This window comes from Oncorhynchus keta, chromosome 15 (genome assembly GCF_023373465.1).
Source record: "Oncorhynchus keta strain PuntledgeMale-10-30-2019 chromosome 15, Oket_V2, whole genome shotgun sequence".
Classification (NCBI taxonomy): Eukaryota; Metazoa; Chordata; class Actinopteri; order Salmoniformes; family Salmonidae; genus Oncorhynchus; species Oncorhynchus keta.
The window spans coordinates 17,504,573-17,531,061 of NC_068435.1; the positions used below are offsets into that span (position 1 = coordinate 17,504,573).

Here is a 26,489-nt window from a genome sequence, read left to right on the forward strand (position 1 = left end):
CAGCGAACGACACCTACCTCTGATTGAGAACCATACCAGGCCAAACACATAAACGCAACAGAGAAAAACGAACATAGGCTACCTACCCCAATTCACGCTCTGACCAAACTAAAACAAAGACATAACGAAGGAAATAAGGTTAGAACGTGACACACACACACACACACACACACACACACACACACACACACACACACACACAACCATACACACTTACAGGCACACCCATTTCTAGGTAACAAGAGGACAAGTCAATTATTTTCCTTAATGTCAATACAACTTTATTTTGATGCAGAATTATTAATTGAGAATAACAAAAACAAACAAAAGCGAAATCTCCATGGAACAACTTAACACTTAAAATAACAGAGAATGCAATTTAAACTTTAAAGTATTCACCTTGGAGTTTTGCATTAGTTTAGTACGTAATACTAGACCACCTGCAAACAAAAAAAGATCACATTGTGAAGCATAAAAAACAGTAGTATAGTTGAAAAAGGCATCTCAAAATGGCAATGTCGGGTCAAGCTTTGAATATCCTATACTATAAGTGGCTATCACATTAAACATTTTAAATGAAGTTAATTATATAGGTAATCATAATATGCATTCTTTATTTTAGAACAATGATAGTTTCGTTTTTTACTGCTTTGGATTTCCACATTTATCATAACATTCTTATTGCCTCTTTAGTTTAAACTCTATTTAGAGGAAAATACAATACGAAAATACCATAAATATCTTTCTTTTGTATAACCAAGACGGTACTTAAAAATATGTAAAGATCTTAACTGAACAATATCGTAATGTACTCATCCGGTAGTCCATCTATGTTCATTACATTGTGTCATATCTCTTACAATACCATTACATATTTTATTTCACAATAACTTTAAAAGTACAGTACAAGTAATGAATATATATATATTCAAGCTGTATCAATAATAGAACTGGAAACATCTAGCAAAGTTCAGGAAGTTGGCAGCTGTAGTAATATGGAATGGGATTATTCAGGTTTGAATGTTCTTCACTCTTGTTCGTGGTTGACAAATAGTCTTGCCTCCCATCTCTGAGCCATCGCATTCTTTTTCCTTGGTAATGTGGAGAGTGATTCTGGGAACTGGGGGAAAGAGTTTCACCTGTAAAACTGCATGCAGTTTCAAGGTGAAAATGGATGGTGTATAAAATGGTTTGTAATGAAAAAACAGTATCAGAAAATGTAATGAACACAATTAAATATGAGCACATGCAATGTTATTTAGTGAGGCATTCAGATGACATTTAGTGAGGTAATCAGATGACAAAATATATTTTTCTACACTGGTCATGTTTTGCAATTGGCATGACAACGAACACCACAAGGGAGTTGACTAAAGCACAAACATTTGATCAGGTGACTAGGCTAACATCTGTTCGTTGATTAATTACGATTGGAGAAGATAGGACATACCCTATGGTCACATGACAGGGTGGAGCGGTCCAGCTTTCGAGTCCTTGATGGTGATGAAGGGGAAGACACACATTTCAGTGGCACTTCTGAAGAAGAAAGAGAAACCATTAATACTCATACATTCATATGCTTAGAGACCTATATCACGAATTTGGACAAGTGGTGACCACTAGTGATGCAATGAAAACACAACACAGCTACAAACCACAAACTCTTTCCCATATTAACTGTGCTCTTCATCAGTCATCAGCACATACCTGCTGTATCAAAGCTCAGGTTCTCCAGGTTCGGGGACACCACAACAGTGTCATACTTCTCCCTGGTGTGCATCTGGCTCCTCTGCCTCCTCCACTCCTCCTCCCTCTGCTTCACCATCTTAATCTCCTGGTCCACCAGGGACATGGAGCTCCGCGAGCGCAGTTTGAAGAAGGGGTTGTTGACAAATGTGCTCTCCTGGGTCTCCTGGCAGGAGGCCGAGCTCAGGCAGAACTCTGAGGCGCTCCGAATGATCAGGTTGGACGTCTCTAGAATGATGACGTTGGCTGACGTCTCCAAAGGCCACTCGCTGTAACGGCTGGGACCCGGGGAGAGCAGGGATCCTCGGGTGCGGTGCCTTGGGCTGGTGGTGTAGGAGTCTGGCTCCAGGATGATCACGTTTTGGGCGGTCATTTCATGGAAGGTCGCACACCTCGGTGTGGGTGAGGGGGAGGTGGCTATGGAGAAGGTTGGGGTTTTTGCGTCGGGAGACCTCAGTGGCCTGCATCCGGGATCACTAGAGTCAAACATCTTCCGTTTCTCCTCCACCTCCTGGCAAAAACCTTTCCCGTACTTGCCGGGGTAGAGAGTGGTTGGTCTGGGATGTGCAGACGATTCTCCAGCTTGACCCTGTTTTGCGATCCCTCTCTCCCGCCTGAAGTTTTCCTCGCGCTCTATGGTCTGTCGTATCTCCCTTTCGACAGGGTTGTCTGAGTCCTCGTAAGGGGACCTGTAGCTGAGGTCATCCAGACCTGAGTCTTCTGAACATGGGCTGAACTGGGTGTGATGAAAGTCACCCAGGGCGAGGCTGTCGAGTTCGGTGTCCCTCCTGGGTCGGTCGATGTTCCTGACGGGTGTGTACATGGCGCTGTGGCCTCCCTGGCACATCCCTTGCTGTCTGACAGTGGGCTGGTGGACCTGGACCTGTCCTTTGGTCTGCTCCTCCATTTGGCGCCACTGCTTCCGAGCCCCCTGGAAGTCCACATGCTCTGTACTAACGTTCTTGCTCGTCATTTCTTGTATCACACAGTAGTCTTGAGGAACCTTCTTGTCAGGGTCAGAGCTTACAGAAGAGCTTGCAGATGTAGAACGACGTACTTTGCAAGCTCCGCCTTGGCTGGCCTCTTCCTCATCCTCTGGAATCTCTGATAAGACCTTGAACTGGCCAGAGGACATATCTTGGTCTTGGATCTCGCATTCTGTGGGGCAATCGGGTTGTTCAAGCTCGTGAGGACTATCTGCAGTTTCATTCTTGGCCCCATTCTCTGCCTCCCCTGCAAATGTATCCTTCTTGAGAGCATCTTGAGCATTTCCATCACACCTTTCCTCCTTGTTGACTGTAGATGCAAAAGTGGACCTCCATTGGTCATCAGTCTCGCTGTCTGATGACACGATGGCCATTTCTACCTGCAGACAGTCACTCAGGTCGTCTCGGTCAAGGTCATGACAGGACCCCGTAGAAACGTCAGAGGAGACCTCCTCTCGGATAAGCTGCTCCAAGATGGACTCTTGTGTCACCATCACTTCTGATGGAGCAGAGATGTCCACGTCAGCTTCTGCAAGCAGGTCTTCCACCTTGCAAACGGGTTCACTCCCAAATATACTTGAGGAGTTGAGTAACTCTTTTAGACTGAAGTCATCTTGTCCTGTCCCAAAGTTGAGAATCCCCTCCTCTCTGTTTCCCTCCACATGTTCATCATCCTCGTCTGGTTCATCCACTGACGTTTTTATGTTCTCTTTTGTTCCTCTGTATTCTGCGAAAGGTTCTTGGTCACATTCTTCCTCGCTCTCACTAAGCAGGGGTCTCTGGTCCTCCGTTTCCCCAGAATCCATTTTATAGTCTGTTAGCTCGTCCGTCTCTGAAAGCTGGCTGGTCTCCATGGCTACGGCCCCAGAGTGGGATTCTTGTTCTTGTTGTTTCTCTTGTGGAGTGTCGCTGGCACTGGCACTGCAGCTCTCTCTCACTTCATTCCCCTTTATCCTCTTCACTCCAGCGGTGGCTCTCTATGGAAGTCAAATAAAGCACTTTAAGGGTAGGATAAGGCAGAGACACAAAAAAAACGGTATCTGAATAGATCAATGGGATAGCCTACTGAACCTGGTATGAGGTATTTTTGTCTTTCTTCGATGGCTCTTTTGATGAAGTGTGGTGGCGAGTGGAATTCCTTATTTAGTGAATCTCAAATTAAGTAACACCTATACCAGCCAGTACCCTCAGTTCCATGTAAAAAATATATAGTTTATCCTTATAGGTGGTATAATGTTATGCTTTTAACACCCACCACAGTAACTGGTTAACTGGTTATCATTTTGGTTCTCTGTGATGTGACACACCAGGGTTTCACCACGCCATTTTAATTTCATCAAAACGCCGTCTTCACTCTGGTGCTCACCGAGGGTGGGAGGAAATCTTTTCAAAGCATAAAATACCATGAGACATGCTTCAAACCGAGCATGGCTTCGCTGTAAGTGGGTGAGAATTAGCATGATTTTGATCATTTCACAGCCAAGCATGTGATTCTGCCAGGGATAACATGTTGATGTCAAAACAAACATAGTACTGACATACATAAAAAAAAACACAGAAAATGGCTAGGTGAAGGGAGATGGGCTTGTTCTCATACATATTGTATGTCTTTAGATGAACGTTTGGATAAGGTTTTCATACAAGAGATGCAAGCTGTCTACATACAGTACATGTATGCATGAAACATGGTGACCAGACCATTTTCTGAGGCCCTTAATAACAGTTTACATGTGATTAAAACTGACTTCTTGATTGGGGGATGTAAGCAAATCAGCCCACACAGTTGCCCTAATCAACATACCTAGCTATTGCTAAGACAACATTTATTGCATAGTGAATACACCCACACACCAACACTGATAATTCACACCATTGGAGTTGGCATAGGCTACTGTCCACCAGTTGGACAGCACTTATTTTTCAAGTGAAGCTGTGTAGCGTGCTTATTGCCTAAGTTGTTTGAAAGCTTGGAGACCCCATATCTGCAAATAATCAACAGTTTCTTTATCTGAAGAAAAACAAAAATACGCTGAAAGCATTGCACATGTTTCTGAGTGTGTGTGTGTGTGTGTTTGTTTACGCACATGTTGCAAACATGTGGCGCTGCATACTGTGACAATGGCATTGGAAAGAGAACAGAATAAACCCATCTGAAAGAACAAATTGGATCCATTATGTAAGAATGAAATACCTCGGCCCCCGTCATTTCGGTTGTGTCCCAATAGCGTTTGAACATTGGGTCCTGGTACTGCAGTACAGGGAATCAGTACATTCGAGCCCTCAGGGCATCCAACCCATCCTCCATCCACCACACTGTACTAAGACCTGAATTCAACATGTACTGGTCATTCATCCATAATGCTGTATCAATCCTAATGCTGATGGTTGGAGTGATTTCTTTGAAGCTCTTAACTTGCACTAGCTTTGCTTCTCCAGTGCACCACCATACAAACTATTCCTCCCATATACTGGTGTTTCTGACTGTCTCCTGGATGGAGATCAAGTCCACTTGGTGTGAATCTCTTAGCAAACATGCTGTACTGTATATGGTATAAATATAGCTTTGGAACGGTTGCCTAGAAACTTGCTGATATGAAAATCCAAGCCCTCCTGGGAGCAGCTTGTAAGAGAGATGCCTTTTCACATGTTTTATCCTCTGGGTCATATTTAATGTACATAGAGCAGTATTAAATGTACAGTAAGCTCTCTGCAATAGCAGTAATGGCTAGATCTGCCAGATAGACCAGATTTATCTTGAATGATACAACAGGGACATATGTTGAAAAGTAGGGTAGCCTAACCCACTGGCCACACCACGTCAGTTCAAGATGGAAATGTGGCTCATTTTTGGTTGAGACGTTGATCAATGAAATGTCAACCTTTATTTACCCACTCAAAAAGACAGCCAGAAGTTTGTTGAATTCCCAATGTGTTATCACATGCATTCAACCATCTAAAAGCACAACCAAATTCCCCATGGAAAAACAATGTCAGATTTTTGGTTTAGTTGTCATCTAAATGTGTTACGACTTCAATTTCAACCATTTAAAAACACAACAAGGTTCAAATGGGATTACAATGTCAGATATGTTGTATTTATACTACAATTTAAGGTGTTATCACTGTGCTTCATCTAATAGCACGACCAAATGACCTGGATTGTAGTTGAGATTATATTACAAGATTTATTCATTTGTTCATTATATTTGTTAATATATAATATCATTAATTATATTAAAAATGATGACATAATAAGACCTTTAGAGTTACAGTAACCTCTAAATGTGGCCATGAATGAGTTGAATTAAAACTGTTACATAGCCTTAACTTTAGGCTATTTACTGAATTACAAAAGTTACATTGAATTGTGTTGGTTGACAAACAAATATCAACATTTGAAAGGAGATGTATCTAAAGCTTGGGTAGTTTCATCTGAGCCACTGGCTTAATCCTATTCGTTAGCTTTTATTTTTGTTTTAGTTGGAGACGTGAATCCAACATGTAGACTATTGAATCCAACAAGTTAATAGGCTATTTACGTATTGCAAAAGTGAGATTAAATTGTGTTTGGTTGTCAACGCAGCCAAATATCTCCATCTCAACCAAAATTCGAAGTAATAAAACAGGACTATCAAATCAAACTTTAAATGCACTTCAAATAAAGTTTGATTTGATTTATTCCTGTTCTTTTAACTTAGATTTTCTGGTTGAAATGGAGACGTGAATCCAACATATTAAATTTGACATTCACTAAAGCTTGAAACCCTGGGCCTATATGTATTGTTTATTTTGTTGAACCCTGGGCCTATATGTATTGTTTATTTTTGTTGAACCCTGGGCCTAAATGTATTGTTTATTTTTGTTGAACCCTGACCCTATATGTATTGTTTATTTTGTTGAACCCTGGGCCTATATGTATTGTTTATTTTGTTGAACCCTGGGCCTAAATGTATTGTTTATTTTTGTTGAACCCTGACCCTATATGTATTGTTTATTTTGTTGAACCCTGGGCCTATGTGTATTGTTTATTTTGTTGAACCCTGGGCCTATATGTATTGTTTATTTTGTTGAACCCTGGGCCTATATGTATTATTTATTTTGTTGAACCCTGGGCCTATATGTATTGTTTATTTTGTTGAACCCTGGGCCTATATGTATTGTTTATTTTTGTTGAACCCTGGGCCTATATGTATTGTTTATTTTTGTTGAACCCTGGGCCTATATGTATTGTTTATTTTTGTTGAACCCTGGGCCTATATGTATTGTTTATTTTGTTGAACCCTGGGCCTATATGTATTGTTTATTTTGTTGAACCCTGGGCCTATATGTATTGTTTATTTTGTTGAACCCCGGGCCTATATATATTGTTTATTTTTGTTGAACCCTGGGCCTATGTGTATTGTTTATTTTGCTGAACCCTGGGCCTATGTGTATTGTTTATTTTGCTGAACCCTGGGCCTATGTGTATTGTTTATTTTGTTGAACTCTGGGCATATATGTATTGTTTATTTTGTTGAACCCTGGGCCTATATGTATTGTTTATTTTGTTGAACCCTGGGCCTATATGTATTGTTTATTTTGTTGAACCCTGGGCCTATATGTATTGTTTATTTTTGTTGAACCCTGGGCCTATATGTATTGTTTATTTTGTTGAACCCTGGGCCTATATGTATTGTTTATTTTGTTGAACCCTGGGCCTATATGTATTGTTTATTTTGTTGAACCCTGGGCCTATATGTATTGTTTATTTTGTTGAACACTGGGCCTATATGTATTGTTTATTTTTGTTGAACCCTGGGCCTATATGTATTGTTTATTTTTGTTGAACCCTAGGCCTATATGTATTGTTTATTTTTGTTGAACCCTGGGCTGAATTGAAACAATAGCTTTTGATTTCTTTGCAAACACTTATACAGTATGGTTAAATGTAATTTGAATGACTTCGATAGCAATGGTGAATATATTTAGTTATTAAGAAATCTCTAAATAATCATTCTCACGGTAACACATTGGTAGTAGTTAGTGACACATTTTAAAGCTGGGCTTGGTTAAACCCGGGGATGGGAGACCAATTGCAATAGCAGGTTGTGCTCAGTGGGAAGCTTTACTTTACACACACAAATATTTTACTGAATAGCATTATGAATGTTTACATGTACAGTTTGAAAATTCAATGAGAAATAAATATTTTGAGTGCTTTGCAGAAGGTCAAATTACCACAAGCCTAGGGATGGATTCACCTGCCAGGCTATCAGCAACTCATTTCTGTTATATCATGACTACGTGGCCTGCTGTAGGTGTATGGACCCAGCACATCCTACAGGTAATGTGTTCTGTTTTCTACTCAATCATTGCAAAATGGAGTCTGTGGTCTGCACAGCCAAGATAGGTTTACTGTTTTGATCGTCTGCAGACACAACAAGGATGATATCAACAGCTGGTTACAGTAGGATGAAATCCCTCAGTTCAGTTTACATGGGAGGTGGAAAATACAACTGAAAGATGACTTGATTGTTGAGTATGAGGAAAGTCCCTCACACCCCTTCCCTTGTTACATCAAAGGTTGAGTGATGTACTCTGAATAACCTGTTCACAATTTTCCCAAGATACCCAACCAATGGGAAAATGATCCACCATTTGCAGTGATACAGAATGAGAAAATTCAATTCTAGGAAATCTCAGAGAGTAAATATGTTTATGAGAATGAATTGCTTGGCTGATAATAATGTGAAAAATGCCTTAATTTAAAGGGACATTTTTAAAAATCTTCGTAAAGGCCAACCACCTGTCATATGGCTGAGGACCAAAGACATGTTGGACAACAGATAAAATAGTCACGCGCAAAATGCTTAGGATACCCCACTGCGCAAATTACAGACATGTCCACCATTCTGCGGGGTGATGTTGATAGCAAACAGACATGCACCGACCAGGCAAATGCCCAGCATAGTGACAGATTAACTCACGTGCCGTAGCTGTGCAAAATCCATGCGATTTATGTACCCATCCAAGCCTTGAGCTGCCAATCAAAACAGGATGGCCGTGGCGAAAATATACAGTATACTTGGATAAAATAACATATCTGGTACCTACCAGCAGCCTCCAACAGAGCAACCAGAAGGATATCATCTCCAATTTACCGAATCGACCACATATTATTTGAACTACATTCACTGGTAGAGAACTCAACCAAGCCGCCACCCGTTGCGAGTAATTCATAGGTTTAATTTGAAGGAGGAAGAGATTCGCGTTTATGTGGGGGTGTGTGGTAGGTGTCGGTCGGAATTATCGATTCGAAAGGCAAATTTGTCTGAAGTTAACTAGAGCAGACGCAATAAGTATTGGCATAAACGCCACTGAAATGCATTGCATCGCCCGCGACCCCCCGCGCTTCTCTCACAGCATCCTGCCCAATCCCCATACAGATAGATACGTTGGGCGCGTATGCATCGGATACTGCAGCATCCAGCTATCGCCCCCAGGCTCCTTCTCTTTCAGAGACCAGCTATGGAACGTTTGATTTTGCCTGCACTTTTTAGAACCCTGTCGATTTCCATGACCAACGTCACTGCTGCTCTGAAATCATTAGCTCACTGATTATTCATTGTGGTCCATTAAAATCCTTTCCCATAATGGGCTTCAGTGTTTTACCAGCTGTCAGGATTTGTCCATACAATTATTTAAATTGACTGACCCCTAAGTTCATTGCTTGGGCTGTCTGGGTTATAGTATTAATCTTCTGTGACTAAGTGGACAATTAGAACATCTAAATATTTCAGTCGTTTCAAGGATAAACCAGAGCTGAGTGGTGCAAGTGAGTGAAGTCTCTGGTGAGGGTACTGTATTGAAGAATAACCCCTAGACACAGTTGTTAAAAAGCCATTCCAATCTGGATCAATGATGGATCTTTAAGTGAGGTGGATGAGAGTGCCTTGGCAGGACTGGCTTTTTAATCTTTTAATGCTCCACTTTTGTTCTATGTCCAACATTTGGGATCAGTTGTTCACTTTGGGCATGCTGGGATAAATGAGGCCGTATGCCCACGATTAAAGGTGTTCAGTTAATCTGCTGAACACGTTTGTTTTTTAGGACCGTGTTTTCATTTCTGCTTCCATTTTCTATTTATATTTTGATGTGTGTATTTTCTGTAATTTATGTAACTCAGTGCTCATCTGTAAAATAGACATTGTTCCCAATATGACTCCCTGATAAAATAAAGGTTAAATACTAAATAAAATAATAATTCAATAAAATAAGAGGAGAACCCCAACAAAAGCCACCATATCTACCCCAAATGCTAAACAAAATGTCTACAAAGCACAGTTAGTTTTAGTGGCCCAAATTGGCTAAAATGGCAACCCTGGATATATATCTGTCTCTTGTAATGTGAATGGCCTGTATAACTCTGACATTTTGAGTTCCAGGGGGGCATTCCAGCTGTACAAAATACCCTAAACTGTATGTCAGAGTAGCTTTCCTCAACTCACTACAACTTTTCTCAGCTCTCCATCCAGCATTAAAACCTATAAAACACATTTTTAAAAACACTACTCTCAGTCTTAAACCAGTGGTCAGCTTGACAACCTCTTTAGTGTATGCAGGAATGCTCAATGCTGCTGTGAGTGTTTTTACAGTTTAATCCACCCTCACTCTATGTTCTCCTCAGCTCAGCTGGCTCACTGGAGGAGAGCTTTGTTTCTATCCACTTCAACCACACACTTAAGCCACAGTAAGAACCGAATCAACCAAATACCAATAACACAACCTACCTTATGTTAAAGCAGAGCTCTCTCCTCCTCTTTTTCTCACACTCTAGCCTACATCTCTATCTTTATCTCCCCCTCTCTCACTTTTTCTCTCTGTATCTCTCTTTCCCTGTTTTTCTCAAACACTCTCCATATTTATCACTCTTTTTGCCTTCCAGAATACAATCCCAGCACTACTAAATCAATACTCTGAACTGGTAACCACCTCTACAAGACTATCAAGTGCAAAGCACATTTTTGTGACCTTCCTACTTTGGTCACCGTCTCTAAAGTGTCGCTAATCAGCATCAAGCATCAGCTTGATGCTGAATAACTAGGTGATGACCAAATGTCATGTTGTCCTACTGATCTCTTACCTCTCAGGGTCTTTCCACAGTGATTCGGGCTCGTACTGGTCCAGTGGTGGAGTGTGCCTGTCTGCATCTGTCTGACACACACACAGTCACCACAGCGGCAGGCAGCGACACAAATCGGGTGTGTGGAAATCAGCCAATCACGAAACAGAAGCTTTGATGACAGTTGTGTGTGCAACATGCGTTCACAGGCTCACACATTGAATATCACAAGCTAAGGGCAGCGACACGGTAAATGCACTGACTGTACAAAACATTCAGAATATTGAGCTACACCCCCTTTAGCCCTCAGAACTGCCTCAATTCATTGGGGCATGGATTTTACAAGGCGTCGAAAGCATTCCACAGGGATGCTGGCTCATGGTGACTCCAATACTTCCCACAGTTGGGTCAAGTTGGCTGGACGTACTTTGGGTGGTGGACCATTCTTGATACACACAGGAAACTGTTTAGTGTGAAAAACCCAGCAGCGTTGCAGTTCTTGACACAAATCGGTGCACTTGGCACCTACTATCACACCCCCGTTCAAAGGCACTTCAATATTTTGTCTTGCCCATTCACCCTCTGAATGGCACACAGACACATTCCATGTCTCAAGGTTTAAAATTGATTCTTTAACCTGTCTCCTCCCCTTCATCTACACTGATTGAAATGGATTTAACAAGTGTCATCAAAATGGGATCATAACTTAAATCTGGTCAGTCTATGTCATGGAAAGACCAGGTGTTCCTAATGTTTTGTACACTCAGTGTAGATCTTGCATACACACACACACACACACACACACACACACACACACACACACACACACACACACAACATGACATTTTCAAAGGACTTACTACTTTTCATAATCACATATGGCACGTGTTACATCTGTCAACTTGACATTCTAATCTCCTTCATCCTCATTAATCACACTGGCTCAGAGCAGCAGCAGTAGCAGAATAAAGATGCAAAACAACAACCTGACTATTTGATGTGTTGTTGTTACATGCATGGCACCAACAGCTGGGATGGAATACAAAGACTCCCCCACACAGCCTCCTACACAGCTAAGCGTTAGCTACTCTGTCAGATTTTGTGTGGACCCCAGAAAGAGTAGCTGCTGCGTTAGTAGCAGCTAACGGGGATCCTTAGAAAATACCAAATACTACTCCTGTCAGGGAGTTTAAATGGTAGAATCAAGGTCTGTGAATATGGATTTTTTTCTGCCTTCACAATTGATCTTTCCTCCATAACAGTGTTTCCCGACCCTAGTACTTGACTACTCCCAACAGTACATATTTTTATTGTAACCCTGGACAAACACACCTGATTCAACTGTCAACTAATCATCAAGCCCTCAATGAGTTGAATGAAGTTTGTTTTGTCAAGGGCTATAACAAAACTGTGTACTGTTGAGGGTACTCGAGGACCAAGGTTGAGAAACACTGTTCTATAGGGTCAGTGAAGACAATTATATCTTAAGTGAGAGATATTTGGGGGCACGAGACAATATATATATATTGGTTTCTGTGTCTTATAATGGATATAGACAAATATCTGCAGCATCCTCCCCTTGAGCGGAAAGAAAGTTAATATCACATCACCACACTCTAGTTAAATCAAAGCCTTTGTCAAGGGACATTCTAAGAAAAACTCAGTTTCAACGACTTATTGGCATTTCCTTTGTATAACAGCTTAACACTCAGTTGTGTGACAATGAGCTTTTTAATGATTTTGTTAGCATGACTTTCTTATACCAATACACAAGCAGGTTACAGTTTCAACAGCAAATTACATTAAGGCACTCTAAAAAGGTTTATTAGCATATCAAAAGTGCTGGCGAGTAGCCTACAGTAGAGGAGGAAAATATATCTGACAGCAGCGTAAAGGCGGGAGAGTAAACATCAAATGCACTGATATCTTCAGGAACATTGAACAAGCAGATATTTCATTTAAGATCAGCGATTCCCTTCAAAAGTCTGTTTTAGACTGGTTGTTCCTTCTCGAAATGACATCATTGGTATATTTTAAGCTCTAATACTCTGTGTAAGGAAACATTATGAGCAAACACATATTACACTTTTAAACAGAACCTTGTATTGAGAATTATATTTTGAATCCAAATATAAAGTTGATGGCCTCACAGAAGTGTGCTCGGTGTTCGTCGAATGTGTTGCGCAAACATGTGTTTCTTCCTTCTCGTCATGGACCTTGAAGGGTTGATGAGTCTTGCCTGGAGTATTTCTACACAAACTGTTCCGGTTTCTCCATACACGTACTTGAAGCTGTAGGAAATGTAAGGGAAAATAAAACACATTTACCATGTAAATATCATATCACATCAATTAAGACTAATTAAGATTCGTCCAGATTAGTTGTGTTATGTTTATAGTAATGTGTGTCCTGAAATAACCTCATGACAAAAGTATGGGACAAGTCTTTATGTGAAGTATATTAACACCACCCTTCCAATAGCCTACCCATCAAGCAGACAAAGTTGTGAGGAAAAACACTGTCTGAACCAACCCCAGGAGAGCTAAGATTGGTGTATGTCCTCAGTCATGTGTCATCAGCATTTATGTAACTCAAATTATAGTTATATAAGTTTGTCTCAATCACATATTACAGGATGACACATTCCTTTTAAAAGCCTCTTAGTTCGGGAGACATCCATGTCTAATGATCTGATTGATGTCTGGACCGTTAAGTCTGTTAAGGTCCAGACCATCCACTGTCCTTGTCCTCAGAGAGATCATGAGAGGTGACAGAAAGGTCATTAGCACTGTCAGATGGTGTTAAAGTGTGTGTGTGTGTGTGTGTGTGTGTGTGTGTGTGTGTGTGTGTGTGTGTGTGTGTGTGTGTGTGTGTGTGTGCGTGCGTGCGTGCGTGCGTGCGTGCGTGCGTGCGTGCGTGCGTGCGTGCGTGCGTGAGTGCGTGCGTGCGTGCGTGCGTGCGTGCGTGCGTGCGTGCGTGAGTGCGTGCGTGCGTGCGTGCGTGCGTGGGTGCGTGGGTGGGTGGAACGCATGTCTTATCCCTCTTCCTTTGACTCCTCAGATGTGAAGTGATCAGTAATAACACAGTGATGGTTATGTATAGGAAATTATTCTGACATTAGCTTCAGTTACAGTTCTACTGAAGACCTTAACATATTGCCATGCACTTTCTTCCACTTTGTTCTGAATCTCATTAGCTACATAGTGACGGTGTGATGAAATGTTTTAATAATAAATAAAGCAAACATTGAACAAATACACAACAATTGTTCAGCAGAAATACACTGAGTGTAAAGAACATTAGGAACACCTTCCTAATATTTACTTGTCAAGTTGTCAAGTTGGCTGGATGTCCTTCGGGTGGTGGACCATTCTTGATACACATGTTGAGCGTGAAAAACCCAGTAGCGGTTTTTATTTGTTTTACCTTTATTTAACTAGGCAAGTCAGGCAATGACCACCTAGGAACAGTGGGTTAACTGCCTGTTCAGGGGCAGAACGACAGATTTGTACCTTGTCAGCTCGGGGATTTGAACTTGCAACCTTCCAGTTACTAGTCCACCGCTCTAACCACTAGGCTACCCTGCCACCCCAACTTTGTTGCAGTTCTTAACACAAACCGGTGTGCCTGGCAACTACTACCATACCTCGTTCAAAGGCACTTCAATATTTTTTCTTGTCCATTCACCCTCTGAATGGCACACATACACAATCCATGTCTCAATTGTCTCAAGGCTTAAAAATCCTTCTATAACCTGTCTCCTCCCCTTCATCTACACTGATTGAAATGAATTGAACGAGTGACATCAATAAGGGATCATAACTTTTACCTGGATTCATCCTGGACAGACTATGTCATGGAAAGATCAATTGTTCTTAATGTTTTGCATTCTCCATTCATATTGTTACGTGTTTATTTCAAAAAGCGCAATGTCTCTCTCACACACACACACACACACACACACACACACACACACACACACACACACACACACACACACACACACACACACACACACACACACACACACACACACACACACACACACACACACACACACACACACACACACACACACACACACAGATCATTGTTACACAAGAGGATTAAGGCAGTCAATAATGAGTTAATTACTGTTTAAGTTACTGGGCAAGAAATCATGCATATTACTGTAAGTATACAGAGTACAGACATGGCATAAGAACATTGCAATGTGGAAAAGAGATTCTAAAAAACACATGCAAAATAATAAATATTAAGTTAGTGCAAAACAATGATTTAATCAGAGTGTACATTTGATTTGCACTGTACCTTCAGACCAGTTATTTATAATATGTCAGTAAAAAAGTTCATTCTAACTTTGTTATCCAAAAGTATAAACATAAAAAATATCCAATAATATTTGACATATTATACAAGCAGTCAAGCACATTTTGGCCTGTAGGAAACCAAAGTTACAGCATTACTGTCTTCCAGCCACTAGAGAGAGGCAGAGTTTGACTTCAAGTATCAAAACAAGCTCTGGTATGGATACACAACATCACTGTGTATGTAAACAGTGACAGAGTGTGATTAGAATGAGAGTTTCAGGTCAGTATGTGTTACAATGATTAAGACAAGAACAAACTGATGCAACAGAGAAGCCAGCATACAGAATACAGTTCAACACACTAGCCAGCCAATGAGAAACCTCAAAAGTGCTGTCAGTCAAAGCAAAGGAAATGATGTTAGGTAGCTAGTGTCAACAGTTGCAGGTTGGTTACATGAGCATGCAGCATGGCTTCTTTCTCTTTTGAATCATTTGAATCTTTCTGATACCTGGGACTGGGTGCTTCTCTGTCCTGTCCAACTGTCCGTCTGAATAAGGGTAGCATGCCTCTTTGGCCTGTTGACCAGGGTAGACCAACTTCTTTGACGCTGTGTACGGTGACGCATTGTTAGCGTTAATATTAGCGGTGGGCTCTGCCATGTACTGTATTAATTTCTGTTGAGGTTGAGAGTGATGATAACCCCAGTTGTTGCATCCATCCGGGTCGTAGGTGTTAAGCTGAGGGTTACTCTCGTCCACCCCATCCTCATCGCCAATGACGACAATCTCAGCCCGGATGGACCCTTCGTAGCCCAGACCACGTCCACTGTCATCCTTGGCGGTTTGGTAGCCCATAAAGATCGCAGTGATAGGCTCCGATGTGTCTATGGCGTTCAGGATACTGAAGTGCAAGTCTTCCTGGTAGATCGGAGATGTTTTCTGGTCCTTTTTAGCCGACGAGTTGTAAAACATCCCACCTTGCTGGCTCTCTCTAGGGCTATGGTAGGAGTTGTGGGTGGGGTGAAACTCCCCGCCATAGGAGAAAGGGTTCTGGTTGTACCGGTTGGTTGTGTACTCCTCGTCCTTCCTGCAGATGAAAGAGGGGACTGGAATGTGAGGGGAGGAGGAGAGACTCTCCGGCCCTGAGTAGTGGACTCCATCAATGTAGTGGAGCTCCTTCCTGGAGAGGACGTCATGCTCATACAACTCCTGCTGATACCCATTCCCATTGGTTCCTTGGAGGACTTTAGCATGACTCTGTTGGGGCCTGTTGGAGGCTGAGGCACTCCTGCTGGAGGTGGTGGAGAATGCAGGCACTGATTCCTGGTGAACCTGATGGGCCTGTGGGAAAGCTCCGCTTTGAGGCATCTTCTGCACTATAGCCTTTCGGAGCAGCTTCTCCACCTCCATAGGGCTGAGCTCCTGGTGGCTCCGAGGGCCACAGGGGGTGGAGAATGCAGGCACTGGTTCCTGGTGGACCAAAGGGCCACAGTTGGGGGAGAATACAGGCACTGCTTCCTGGTGGCCACGAGGGCCACAGTTGGGGGAGAATGCAGGCACTGGTTCCTGGTGGCCCCGAGGGCTATAGTTGGGGGAGAATGCAGGCACTGCTTCCTGGTGGCCACGAAGGCCACAGTTGGGGGAAATTACAGGCACTGGTTCCTGGTGGCCCCGAGGGCTATAGTTGGGGGAGAATGCAGGTGCTGATTCCTGATGGCCCTGGTGGCCCCGAGGTCCTCTCTGAGACTTCTTCTGTTCTGTGGCTGCTCGCAGCAGCTCCTCCACCTCTATAGGGCTGAGCTCATCCACTCCATTCCCCAGGTGAGACCCATCAGACTGCAGGGCATAGACGGACTTACGGCCGTCGTCGTAGACTTTAACCCCTCTCTGCTGGAGCTCCTGGGGGGTGACGGTGGATGTAGACAGGACCCGGCTCTCCCCGGTACGGAGGTCCTTCTGGACGTTGATCTCCATTGCAAACATGGCTGGAGGAGAAGAGAAGGAGGAGAGACAGAGAGTACGAGGAAGGGAGAGATGGAGAGAGAGATGGGTTGAAATTAGATACAAATAGTGTTTTGACATATCTACAGTACACGCTATTGTTGTAATAAATGTTACTAGGAAGTTTCTTACTTTGTTTGGGTGTGTCCTTATTAAATTTAAAGGACTGCTTCCTTGAAATTTGAGGCTTGTAGAACTTTGGGACATCTAGAGTAGCTGGGGAAATATAGATTGTCTCTGTGAAAAAAATAAGCTATGTTTTTTGTATCATACACTATACACAATGATTATGTGTATAGTGTAACACGCTTGATCAAATACATTAAATGAATAACGCAATCAGAAAGTTAGCAAAAGGCCTTACCTTCTTTGAAATTCTCATTTGCCTCCTGTAAGACAACATACATACAGCACTTTTAGAGATACAACTCAGATCAACAAAACCTCATATTAACAGTACCCTCATTGTGGCCAAAGCAAAACATCTAAACCAGAAATATCTCAATTATATATGTCAATATGTCAATTATGTTATGTCCAAGTACCTTTATTATCTCCTCGGGGGTTTTCTCAATAGCCTTCAGTCTCTTCAGTATGAAGCCCTCGTTTTTTGATATCATCGTCTCTTCCCTCTCCATAGCCTCAATCTCTTTCTCAATCCTGCAAGCCGAGACAGAAAGGGTCAAAGGTCATATCACCTCATAGACAGGCGGAGAAGGGATGAAGAACGGATCAGTGAACTGACAGTTTTCTCATCTTCGGAAGACTTCCTTTTCTGGCTCTAATCTCGTCAGAGGTGTAACTTGGCAAACTGATCATGGCTGGCAGTAGACAGACTCAGGGTCAACCACCAGGGCATCCCACCTCTGACAACCCCATCAATGCTGTGCTATCCCACCCAACTGGCATTAAATCACCCCATTAGAATAGCACAACCCTGCCACTTGACACCTACAGTTCAAATGGCTATACCCCAAAGCGGTACGACCCTAACAGATTGGAACCTACCCTGTGAAATACAATGAGTCTATTTGTTGACGTCCCTCACTCTTACTAAAGAAACAAAAAGGCCAGAACACCACCCTTTCATAGTAATGACAAATACATAAATGTTTAAATCCAAGGTGGTTTTCATTAGGTAAAAAAAAGGAACTCTGTTACTTCCATCTCAGTTACGGGTGTCTTATTACCAGCACCTTATGGGTTTCAGGGATCGCACTGACTGCCACTTGGACCAATCTACGGACAAATATAGTTCTAACTGGACAGTTGAGGGGCTACCCTTCACCGCAGACAGTCCAATACACGTTGCCAGGGCGTCCCCATTTAAAAGCAACACTTCACCGTAAGTGGTACAGATTTAACATGGGTAAGGTTTAATCGAATGAAGCATCCAAGATGAAAAGCATATCTCGACATACCAAGGCCTATATTCCATCAGGCAGCCATGTTAATAAACGAGCAATGTAAACATACTGTAGATCAGTTTAGACATGAACAAATGGAGTATCAGTTGTCCTGGCTTACTGTACCTGTGGATGCTGGTCTGGAGGAGCTTAGTTTGTTGTTGATCTCCCCTCAAAGTCTCTCTCTGCTGTGGGCTCTGGATGGCTGCTCCATCCATGAGCCATTGCTCTCTCAAGGACTTTTTCTGTTCAAAGTAAGTGAGGGTGACACAGCATTATTTCTTAACTGTCATGAATGACGTGTTATTTTTGCACTCTAACATGTGTCTTTAATGGACTGCTCAGCCACAGTGACCATAAAATGTACAAACTGTCATCCAGCTTATATACTTGGAACTCTCGCTGTCATCAGATAGTTACGAATTATTGAAACAATGTGGTTTGACAATATGACAGTAAGAAACTGTAATGTTTGCACTTCATTGATGGTCAAATTACCTAACTGTACCTTTAAGTGCTGAAGCTTTAATTTCTCCTTGTCAATCTCCAGCTTTTTATGAGCAATGTCCTCTTGGACTTTCCTCTTATCCTGCAGATAAAGTATTTAAAAAAGAAAGTTGTGAACCTTAAAGTACTTGACACAGATATTATGCAGTCGTTGATTTGCTGTAAGAGAACCAGAACTCTAGGTCAGTTTACCGTTATGGCTTGGAGCCGCTCCTTGACCAGGTCTGCCTCTTCCATACCGACCCTGGACCAAAGAAAAATTAAGAAAGAAAAAACAATGGCGATGAGAAGGAAACTCTAGAACAAAAACAACAGCTAAAATGTGATGCGTTGACACACATACCAGTCATCCAGTGAATAGGGCTTTATGATCCATTGAGAGGGAAGGTTAAAGGGATACGTCACCTTTTTATGTGAACTATCCCTTTAACAGTTGAACCAGGAAGAGTGTCAGTGGTGATTGACACACTTTGAAAGAGTGACTAGAAAAATTTGACCAGAAACAAGAGGGTTTGAGTTCCACCACAGATGACACTTAGGGATTAGGGATTTCACACTCAATTCTACCTGACCAGACCTGAAACAAGAGTCTGGTCTAGCCAATAACACACTCAATTTTTGGTCTGAGAGAGCATAGCATTCAGGCCCCTAATATCATATTACAGAAATGTACTGACCTACAAGGCAAGAGTCTCCAACTGGAATGCCGATACACATACTTTCAAAAATCATAAAGTGCAAAAACAAATGCACTCTGGGGTACCTTAGGGGTGTGCTTCTGTGTGTGGTGACAGTGACAGTGACAGTGATGACCTATGGCCCTGAAAGGGCATGCCAGCATCTCCCTGGTCTCTCCTTACATCTTTCCACGAAATGTGAGCCCTACCGCAGACTTCCTGTCTCTCACCATGCTCCACAGATATTCTAGACTAGCTATTTTCTCAGACAGCCCCCTTAATGGGATGACTCAGCAGCAGCCTCTATATTTGCTCTTCACATAGAGGTAGGAACCTGAAAGAGATAGTCTGATAAGTGAGGAGAATATGGTAAAATGTTCTGTACATACAGTTGAAGTCGGAAGTTTACATACACTTAGGTTGGAGTCATTAAAACCTTTTTTTCAACCACTCCACAAATTTCTTGTTAACGAACAATAGTTTCGGCAAGTCGGGTAAGGACATCTACTTTATGCATGACACAAGTCATTTTGCCAACAATTGTTTAGAGACAGATTATTTCACTTATTTTTCACTGTCTCACAATTCCAGTGGGTCAGAGGTTTACATACACTAAGTTGACTGTGCCTTTAAACAGCTTGGAAAATTCCATAAAATTATGTCATGGCTTTAGAAGCTTTTGATAGGCTAATTGACATCATTTGAGTCAATTGGAGGTGTACCTGTGGATGTATTTCAAGGCCTACCTTCAAACTCAGTGCCTCTTTGCTTGACATCATGGGAAAATCAATAGAAATCAGCCAAGACTTCAGAAAAAAGATTGTAGACCTCCACAAGTCTGGCTCATCCTTGGGAGCAATTTCCAAATGCCTGAAGGTACCACGTTCATCTGTACAAACAATAGTACGCAAGTATAAACACAATGGGACCATGCAGCCGTCATACCGCTCAGGAAGGAGATGCGTTTTGTCTCCTAGAGGTGAACGTACTTTGGTGCGAAAAGTGCAAATCAATCCCAGAGCAAAGGACCTTGTGAAGATGCTGGAGGAAATGGGTACAAAAGTATATTTATCCACAGTAAAACGCGTCCTATATTGACATAACTTGAAAGGCTGCTCAGCATGGAAGAAGCCACTGTTCCAAAACCACCATTTAAAAAAACAACTATGGTTTGCAACTGCACATTTGGAAGTTCGTACTTTTTGGAGAAAATTCTTCTGGTCTGATGAAACGAAAATAGAACTGTTTGGCTATAATGACCACTGTTATGTTTGGAGAAAAACGAGGAAGGCTTGCAAGCCGAAGAACACCAGACCGTGAACACCCAACTGTGAAGCACGGGGGTGGCAGCATCATGTTGTTGGGGTACTTTGCTGCAGGAGGGCATGGTGCACTTCACAAAACAGATGGTATCATGAGGTAGGAAAATGATGTGGATATATTGAAGCAACATCTCAAGACATTAGTCAGGAAGTTAAAGCTTGGTCACAAATGGGTCTTCCAAATGGACAATGACCCCAAGCATACTTCCAAAGTTGTGGAAAAATGGCTTAAGGACAACAAAGTCAAGGTATTGGAGTGGCCATCACAAAGCCCTGACCTCAATCCTATAGAAAATGTGTTGACAGAATTGAAAAAGTGTGTGCGAGCAAGGAGGCCTTACAAACCTGACTCAGTTACACCAGCTCTGTCAGGAGGAATGGGCCAAAATTCACCAATTTATTGTGGGAAGCTTGTGGAAGGCTACCTGAAACATTTGACCCAAGTTAAACCATTTAAAGGCAATGCTACCAAATACTAATTGAGTGTATGTAAACATCTGACAAGAAAAAGTAAAATAAATCATTCTCTCTACTATTATTCTGACATTTAAAATCTGAAAATAAAGTGGTGATCCTAACTGACCTAAAACAGGGGATTTTTACAATGATTAAATGTCAGAAATTGTGAAAAACTGAGTTTAAATGTATTTGGCTGAGGTGTATGTAAACTTCAGACTGCAACTGTAACTGCTTATTCCCCCTGATTCTGGTAATCCTCGAACTGGAATTCCTGAAATAAACAAAAACTGGGTGATTCAGGGAAAGTTTATCTTTTGCAACCTTAACTACAATATACACCCTAACTACAGAAAGTAGTCACACCCCATGACCAAATTTTGTTGTGTTACAGACTGAATTTAAAATGGATTAAATAGAGATTTTTGGTCACTGGCCTACACACAATACCCCATAATGTCAATGTGGGATTATGTTTTTTGAAATTGTAACAAATTAATAAAACATGATAAACTGAAAAATCTTGAGTCAATAATGATTTAATCCTTTGTTATGGTAAGCCTAAATAAGTTCAGGAGAAAAATGTCACATAATAAGTTGAATGGACATTTTTGAATGACTACCTCATCTCTGTACCCCACACATACATTTATCTGTCCCTCAGTCGCACTGGGAATTTCAAGCACAGATTCAACCACAAAGACCAGGGAGGTTTTCCAATGCCTCGCAAAGAAGGGCACCTATTGGTAGATGGGTAAAAAAAGAAGACATTGAATATCCCTTTTGAGCCTGGTGAAGTTATTAATGACAATTTGGATGGTGTATCAATACACCCAGTCACTAGAAAGATACAGGCACCCTTCCTAACTCAGCTGCCGGAGAGTAAGGAAACCGCTCAAGGATATTACCATGAGTTCAATGGTGACTTTAAAACAGGTACAGAGTTTAATGGCTGTGATAGGACAAAACTAAGGATGGGTCAACAACATGGTTGTTACTCCACAATACTAACCTAATTAACAGAGTGAAAAGAAGGAAGCCTGTACAGAAAAAAAATATTACAAAACATGTATCCTGTTTGCAACAAGTCACTAAAGCAATACTGGAAAACATGTGGCAAAGCAATTAACTTTTTGTCCAGAATACAAAGTACTATGTTTGGGACAAATCAAATACAAAAAATTACGGAGTACCACTCTGTCACGATTTCTGCCGAAGTCGATGCCTCTCCTTGTTTGGGTGGTACTCGGTGGTCGACGTCACCGGTCTTGTAGCCATCATTGATCCATTTTTCATTTTCCATTGGTTTTGTCTTGTCTTCCTACACACCTGGTTTCAATCCCATTCATTACCTGTTGTGTATTTAACCCTCTGTTTCCCATCATGTATTTGTCAGAGATTGTTTTATGTTCAGTTTTGTGTTGTTTGTACTTGGTGCGCGACGGGCCCTCGTACCCAATTTGTTTCATTTGTATTTATGGTTTTTGGAGTTATGTTTTGTTTTATTCAATTACTCAATTTTACCAAGGTTAATTCTCCTGCGCCTGACTTCCCTGCCACCTATACACACAATTGTGACACACTCTCCATATTTTCAAGAATAGTGGTGGCTGCCTCATGTTATGGGTATGGTTGTAATCGTTAAGGCTTGGGAGTTTTTCAGGATAAAAAAGAAACGGAATGTAGCTTAACACAGGCAAAATCCTAGAGAAAAACCTGGTTCACTTTGCTTTCCACCAGACACTGGTAGATCCATTCACCTTTCAGCCGAACAATAACCTATAAAACAAGGCCATATCTACACTGGAGTTGCTTACCAAGAACACAGTGAATGTTCCTGAGTGGCCAAGTTTCAGTTTCTACTTAAATCTACTTGAAAATCTATGGTAAGACCTGAAAATGGTTGTCCAGCTAAGATCAACAACTAATTTGACAGATCTTGAAGACGTTTGAAAATAATGGTTAAATGTTGCACAATCCAGGTGTAGAAAGCTCTTAATAGATAAACTCAGAAAGACTCACAGATGTAATCACTGCCAAAGGTGATTCTACAAAATATTGATTCAGGGGTGTGAATACTTAAGTAAATGAGATATTTCTGTATTTCATTTCCAAGAAAATGTGCAAACATTATTGGGTATTGTGTGTAGATGGGTGAGACTTTTTTTGCAAATATTTGATCCATTTTGTATTCAGGCTGTAACACAACAAAATGTGGAATAAGTCAAGGGGTTTGAATACTTTCTGAAGACACTGTAAACTCAAGGAGAGTCTATAAATAGGAGGTCATAACAACAATAGACAAGTGTTGCACTCTGCGGCAAAGCATGCGTCTGTTTGTCTCCAAAACAGAGATAAGCAAACTAAAGTACAGTTCCTGTTCTTCATTTACATGTTATTACATTTTTGGGGTTCTTCTATGAGGACATGGGAGATACACTACTCTGATATTGTAGGAGGAAATGGGGTGATGTAGAAACATTTGGGCAGCTGTTATGGTTGTAAATGTTATTGACATAAAGCCCTTGTGATGAAATATTGCCAGGTGGCATAGGGCCAGTTATGTCTATCATGATTACAGTGACATCGTCACACAGCTCTGTATAAACAATGCAATGCAATTCAAATTCTAATTATTTTCATGTTTAAAATCAAAAGGCTAAATATTATTTTAAACAAGAATACATTAGAAAAATCCTCACTGAAAATGAATGGCACTTTTCAGTTCTTGAAGGGGAATTTCAATGAATCTCCTGATTAGAAAGAACTGAAACAGGACTCACTGATCCCAACCCTGGTCAGCATTATGAACTGTGCCATATGTCCTCCCACGTGTGACAAAGACTGCATTTCTCTGACCAATCACATCAGATCTTTTCACATCAGATCTAGCAGACCAATTAGTGAAAAAAAGCTCAGAATTGGGCTGCCTGTGTAAACCAAGCCTAATTTGGCTGGACACAGCTTTGACCCTGAGTTCATCACTTCTAATAAGGTTTGAGACCTGATGAAAGACTTAAGAAACATGTTTAGCTGGCCTGATATATCACACTTGGGCGCATATAGAGCGTTGCAGTATGCAGACTCTTTTATTTTCTTTATAGACATATTATAGGCTACTTCTTCATCAGCACCTGCCCAGATCAATCGGATGTGTTTCAATATGTCCCCAATATGTCCCCATGTGAAGAGTGGCAGCTACAAACTGTGATGGTCAGTTCCCAGCTCCAATCCCTCCTCAGGCAGACTGACAGTTCTAGTGGAAGGAGGTTTTCTCTAAGCTGCCTGCCCTAAGCTGATCACTGCGGTGATTTAGCCAGGCAGCAAATCTGTTGGGGCATCTGCTTCCACAACAGTAACTGCATGGACACATGGTTTTCAAAAGGGCACATGTACAGTAGGATGGTAAAACAGTATGCATATTTGTAGTATACAATTTCATGTGCATTCTTCCTTCATTTTCTTTATGCTTTATGCTATTATTTAATGGGTGTGTATTTCATTCCAATATAGGGCTTTGCATGAGTATAGGGCTCATGCAAAGTATTTGTCAATACCATAGCCAAGATGCACAAAGAATGCCCAAATGATGAGACATAACTGCTGTATATTCTGGACCTATTTTGGTAAATTAGAATAGTTTATTCACACAAGTATAAGGTGAATACGAAGGAAACAAAAGGAGAACACGCGCTTGAGTACACTGCCCAAACATTGGACTGAGGAATAGTCGTCTGTGATTTTGCAGCTCTCACATGAGTGAAACAGTGTCCCAAGTAAAAGTTCATATAAAATTACAATAAATCCCCATGCCTTCGCATGTTAGAACAGGAACACTGGCGGTAAAAACTGAAGTGGTTTAAATGAAGAGATCACTGGAGACCCCGCAGTGCGCCTGTCCAATTGTTTTATACATGCAGGCTAAAAGAGAAATTGAACATATGAGAGTGAATTTATGTTGAAGTGATTTAAAAATAACTAACTCAGGTTAAAACCTAAAACCCATACAAAGTTATAATATATGCAGGATCTTAATTTGACCTATATTGTCACAGCAGCATACAGAGCAGCAACATGATTTTAAAGTTTAGTCCATAATGTTGCTTGATCGGTGGTTAGGCTATTAGCCTTATTTTACAATATTGCCAAGCAAAAACGGATTGAGAAAATGGCAAGAACACTCACCAGTTGTGCGTGAACAAATGCTGGATATGGATTATAAATGCCTTGGTGACCCAAGTTCACTATTGGTGGACAGCGTAAAGCGCTCTGTCCTAAACAACGCGACAGTCAGGTACAGCGCGGGTGCCTTGAACAGAGCCAAGCGAATGCATGATTGGCAGCTTGCCTTTACACCAATAGCAACAGGGCAAGTGGTGTATCCCACTGAACACAGATGTCAGTTCAACGCCAACGTCACATTTGGTTGTGTTGTCCACTAACGTGAATTCAACGTGAAATCAACCAAAAATGTCACCATGTAATTGGATTTGGGTTTGATAAAGATAATAATAAACGAGATTCCCTAACATTGATGACTTTTTGCAAATCCAATCAGTTTTCCACCTAGATTCAAAGTCATAACATAGATTTCTGTAGTTGAAATTACTTTGAAAAATGTTGATTCAACGAGATTTGCGTTAGTATATGCATCAAAAGTCCCAATGCACTTTTCTATTTTTGGAGTTATTACATAAAACTGATCAGTATTCCGAAAGAACTCCGAAGTCATGTATTTTCAAGGCTGTGATGTAGGGGCGCAACTTTGGTTTTAGAAGTGCGGGGGACATAATATATATTTGTTAATATAGTCGGATAAACACTCCAAACAGCCTACCCGACTGCTCGGAGTTGTCCGCATGGTCCTAAAGCACACCACGGCTGGTTTTGTACCACATTCCAATGATGAAACTGGGGGGGACAAAAATGCAATTTCAGAATGTAAGGGGTACGAGCAGAGATTTACAGATTGATTGTT

At 41.4% G+C, this 26,489-nt stretch overlaps 2 protein-coding genes across 6 annotated transcripts; both read right to left on the minus strand.

Moving 5' to 3' along the window:
• Positions 1-261: 261 nt before the first annotated feature.
• Positions 262-10,993, minus strand: si:ch211-153l6.6 (uncharacterized). Of its 4 annotated transcripts, none has more exons than XM_035787829.2 (4): positions 10,855-10,993; positions 1,708-3,709; positions 1,451-1,536; positions 262-1,120 (listed from the first exon to the last, which is right to left on the minus strand). In XM_035787829.2, exons 2-4 carry the CDS (start codon positions 3,584-3,586, stop codon positions 1,028-1,030), a joined length of 2,058 nt encoding a protein of 685 aa, XP_035643722.1. In that variant the 5' UTR covers positions 3,587-3,709; positions 10,855-10,993; the 3' UTR covers positions 262-1,027. The 4 variants fall into 4 exon arrangements, with proteins under 4 accessions (XP_035643722.1, XP_035643719.1, XP_035643720.1 ...); XM_035787826.2 differs by lacking the exon at positions 10,855-10,993 and adding an exon at positions 8,826-9,232; XM_035787827.2 differs by lacking the exon at positions 10,855-10,993 and adding an exon at positions 8,826-9,232 and having other exon boundaries at positions 262-1,147.
• A 1,562-nt stretch (positions 10,994-12,555) lies between these two features.
• Positions 12,556-25,794, minus strand: palmda (palmdelphin a). Of its 2 annotated transcripts, XM_035788888.2 has the most exons (9): positions 25,697-25,794; positions 19,249-19,300; positions 19,058-19,138; positions 18,676-18,794; positions 17,689-17,803; positions 17,508-17,532; positions 17,276-17,359; positions 15,652-17,127; positions 12,556-13,124 (listed from the first exon to the last, which is right to left on the minus strand). In XM_035788888.2, exons 2-9 carry the CDS (start codon positions 19,291-19,293, stop codon positions 13,084-13,086), a joined length of 1,986 nt encoding a protein of 661 aa, XP_035644781.1. In that variant the 5' UTR covers positions 19,294-19,300; positions 25,697-25,794; the 3' UTR covers positions 12,556-13,083. The 2 variants fall into 2 exon arrangements, with proteins under 2 accessions (XP_035644781.1, XP_035644779.1); XM_035788886.2 differs by lacking the exon at positions 12,556-13,124 and having other exon boundaries at positions 14,764-17,127.
• Between the last annotated feature and the right edge of the window lie 695 nt (positions 25,795-26,489).

What these genes read in the sequence shown, in the direction of transcription:
- palmda (XM_035788886.2), bottom strand. Translation starts at nt 19,293, where the DNA reads ATGGAAGAGGCAGACCTGGTCAAGGAGCGGCTCCAAGCCATAACG. An exon ending in AGCGGCTCCAAGCCATAACG is followed by an intron (nt 19,139 to 19,248) that starts GTAAACTGACCT and finishes CTTTATCTGCAG; the next exon opens with GATAAGAGGAAAGTCCAAGA. An exon ending in CTCCAGACCAGCATCCACAG is followed by an intron (nt 17,804 to 18,675) that starts GTACAGTAAGCC and finishes CTCGGCTTGCAG; the next exon opens with GATTGAGAAAGAGATTGAGG.
- si:ch211-153l6.6 (XM_035787826.2), bottom strand. Translation starts at nt 8,951, where the DNA reads ATGAATTACTCGCAACGGGTGGCGGCTTGGTTGAGTTCTCTACCAGTG. An exon ending in TGCTCTGTTGGAGGCTGCTG is followed by an intron (nt 3,710 to 8,825) that starts GTAGGTACCAGA and finishes TGACTTCCATAG; the next exon opens with AGAGCCACCGCTGGAGTGAA. An exon ending in CCCTGTCATGTGACCATAGG is followed by an intron (nt 1,121 to 1,450) that starts GTATGTCCTATC and finishes TCTTTCCCCCAG; the next exon opens with TTCCCAGAATCACTCTCCAC.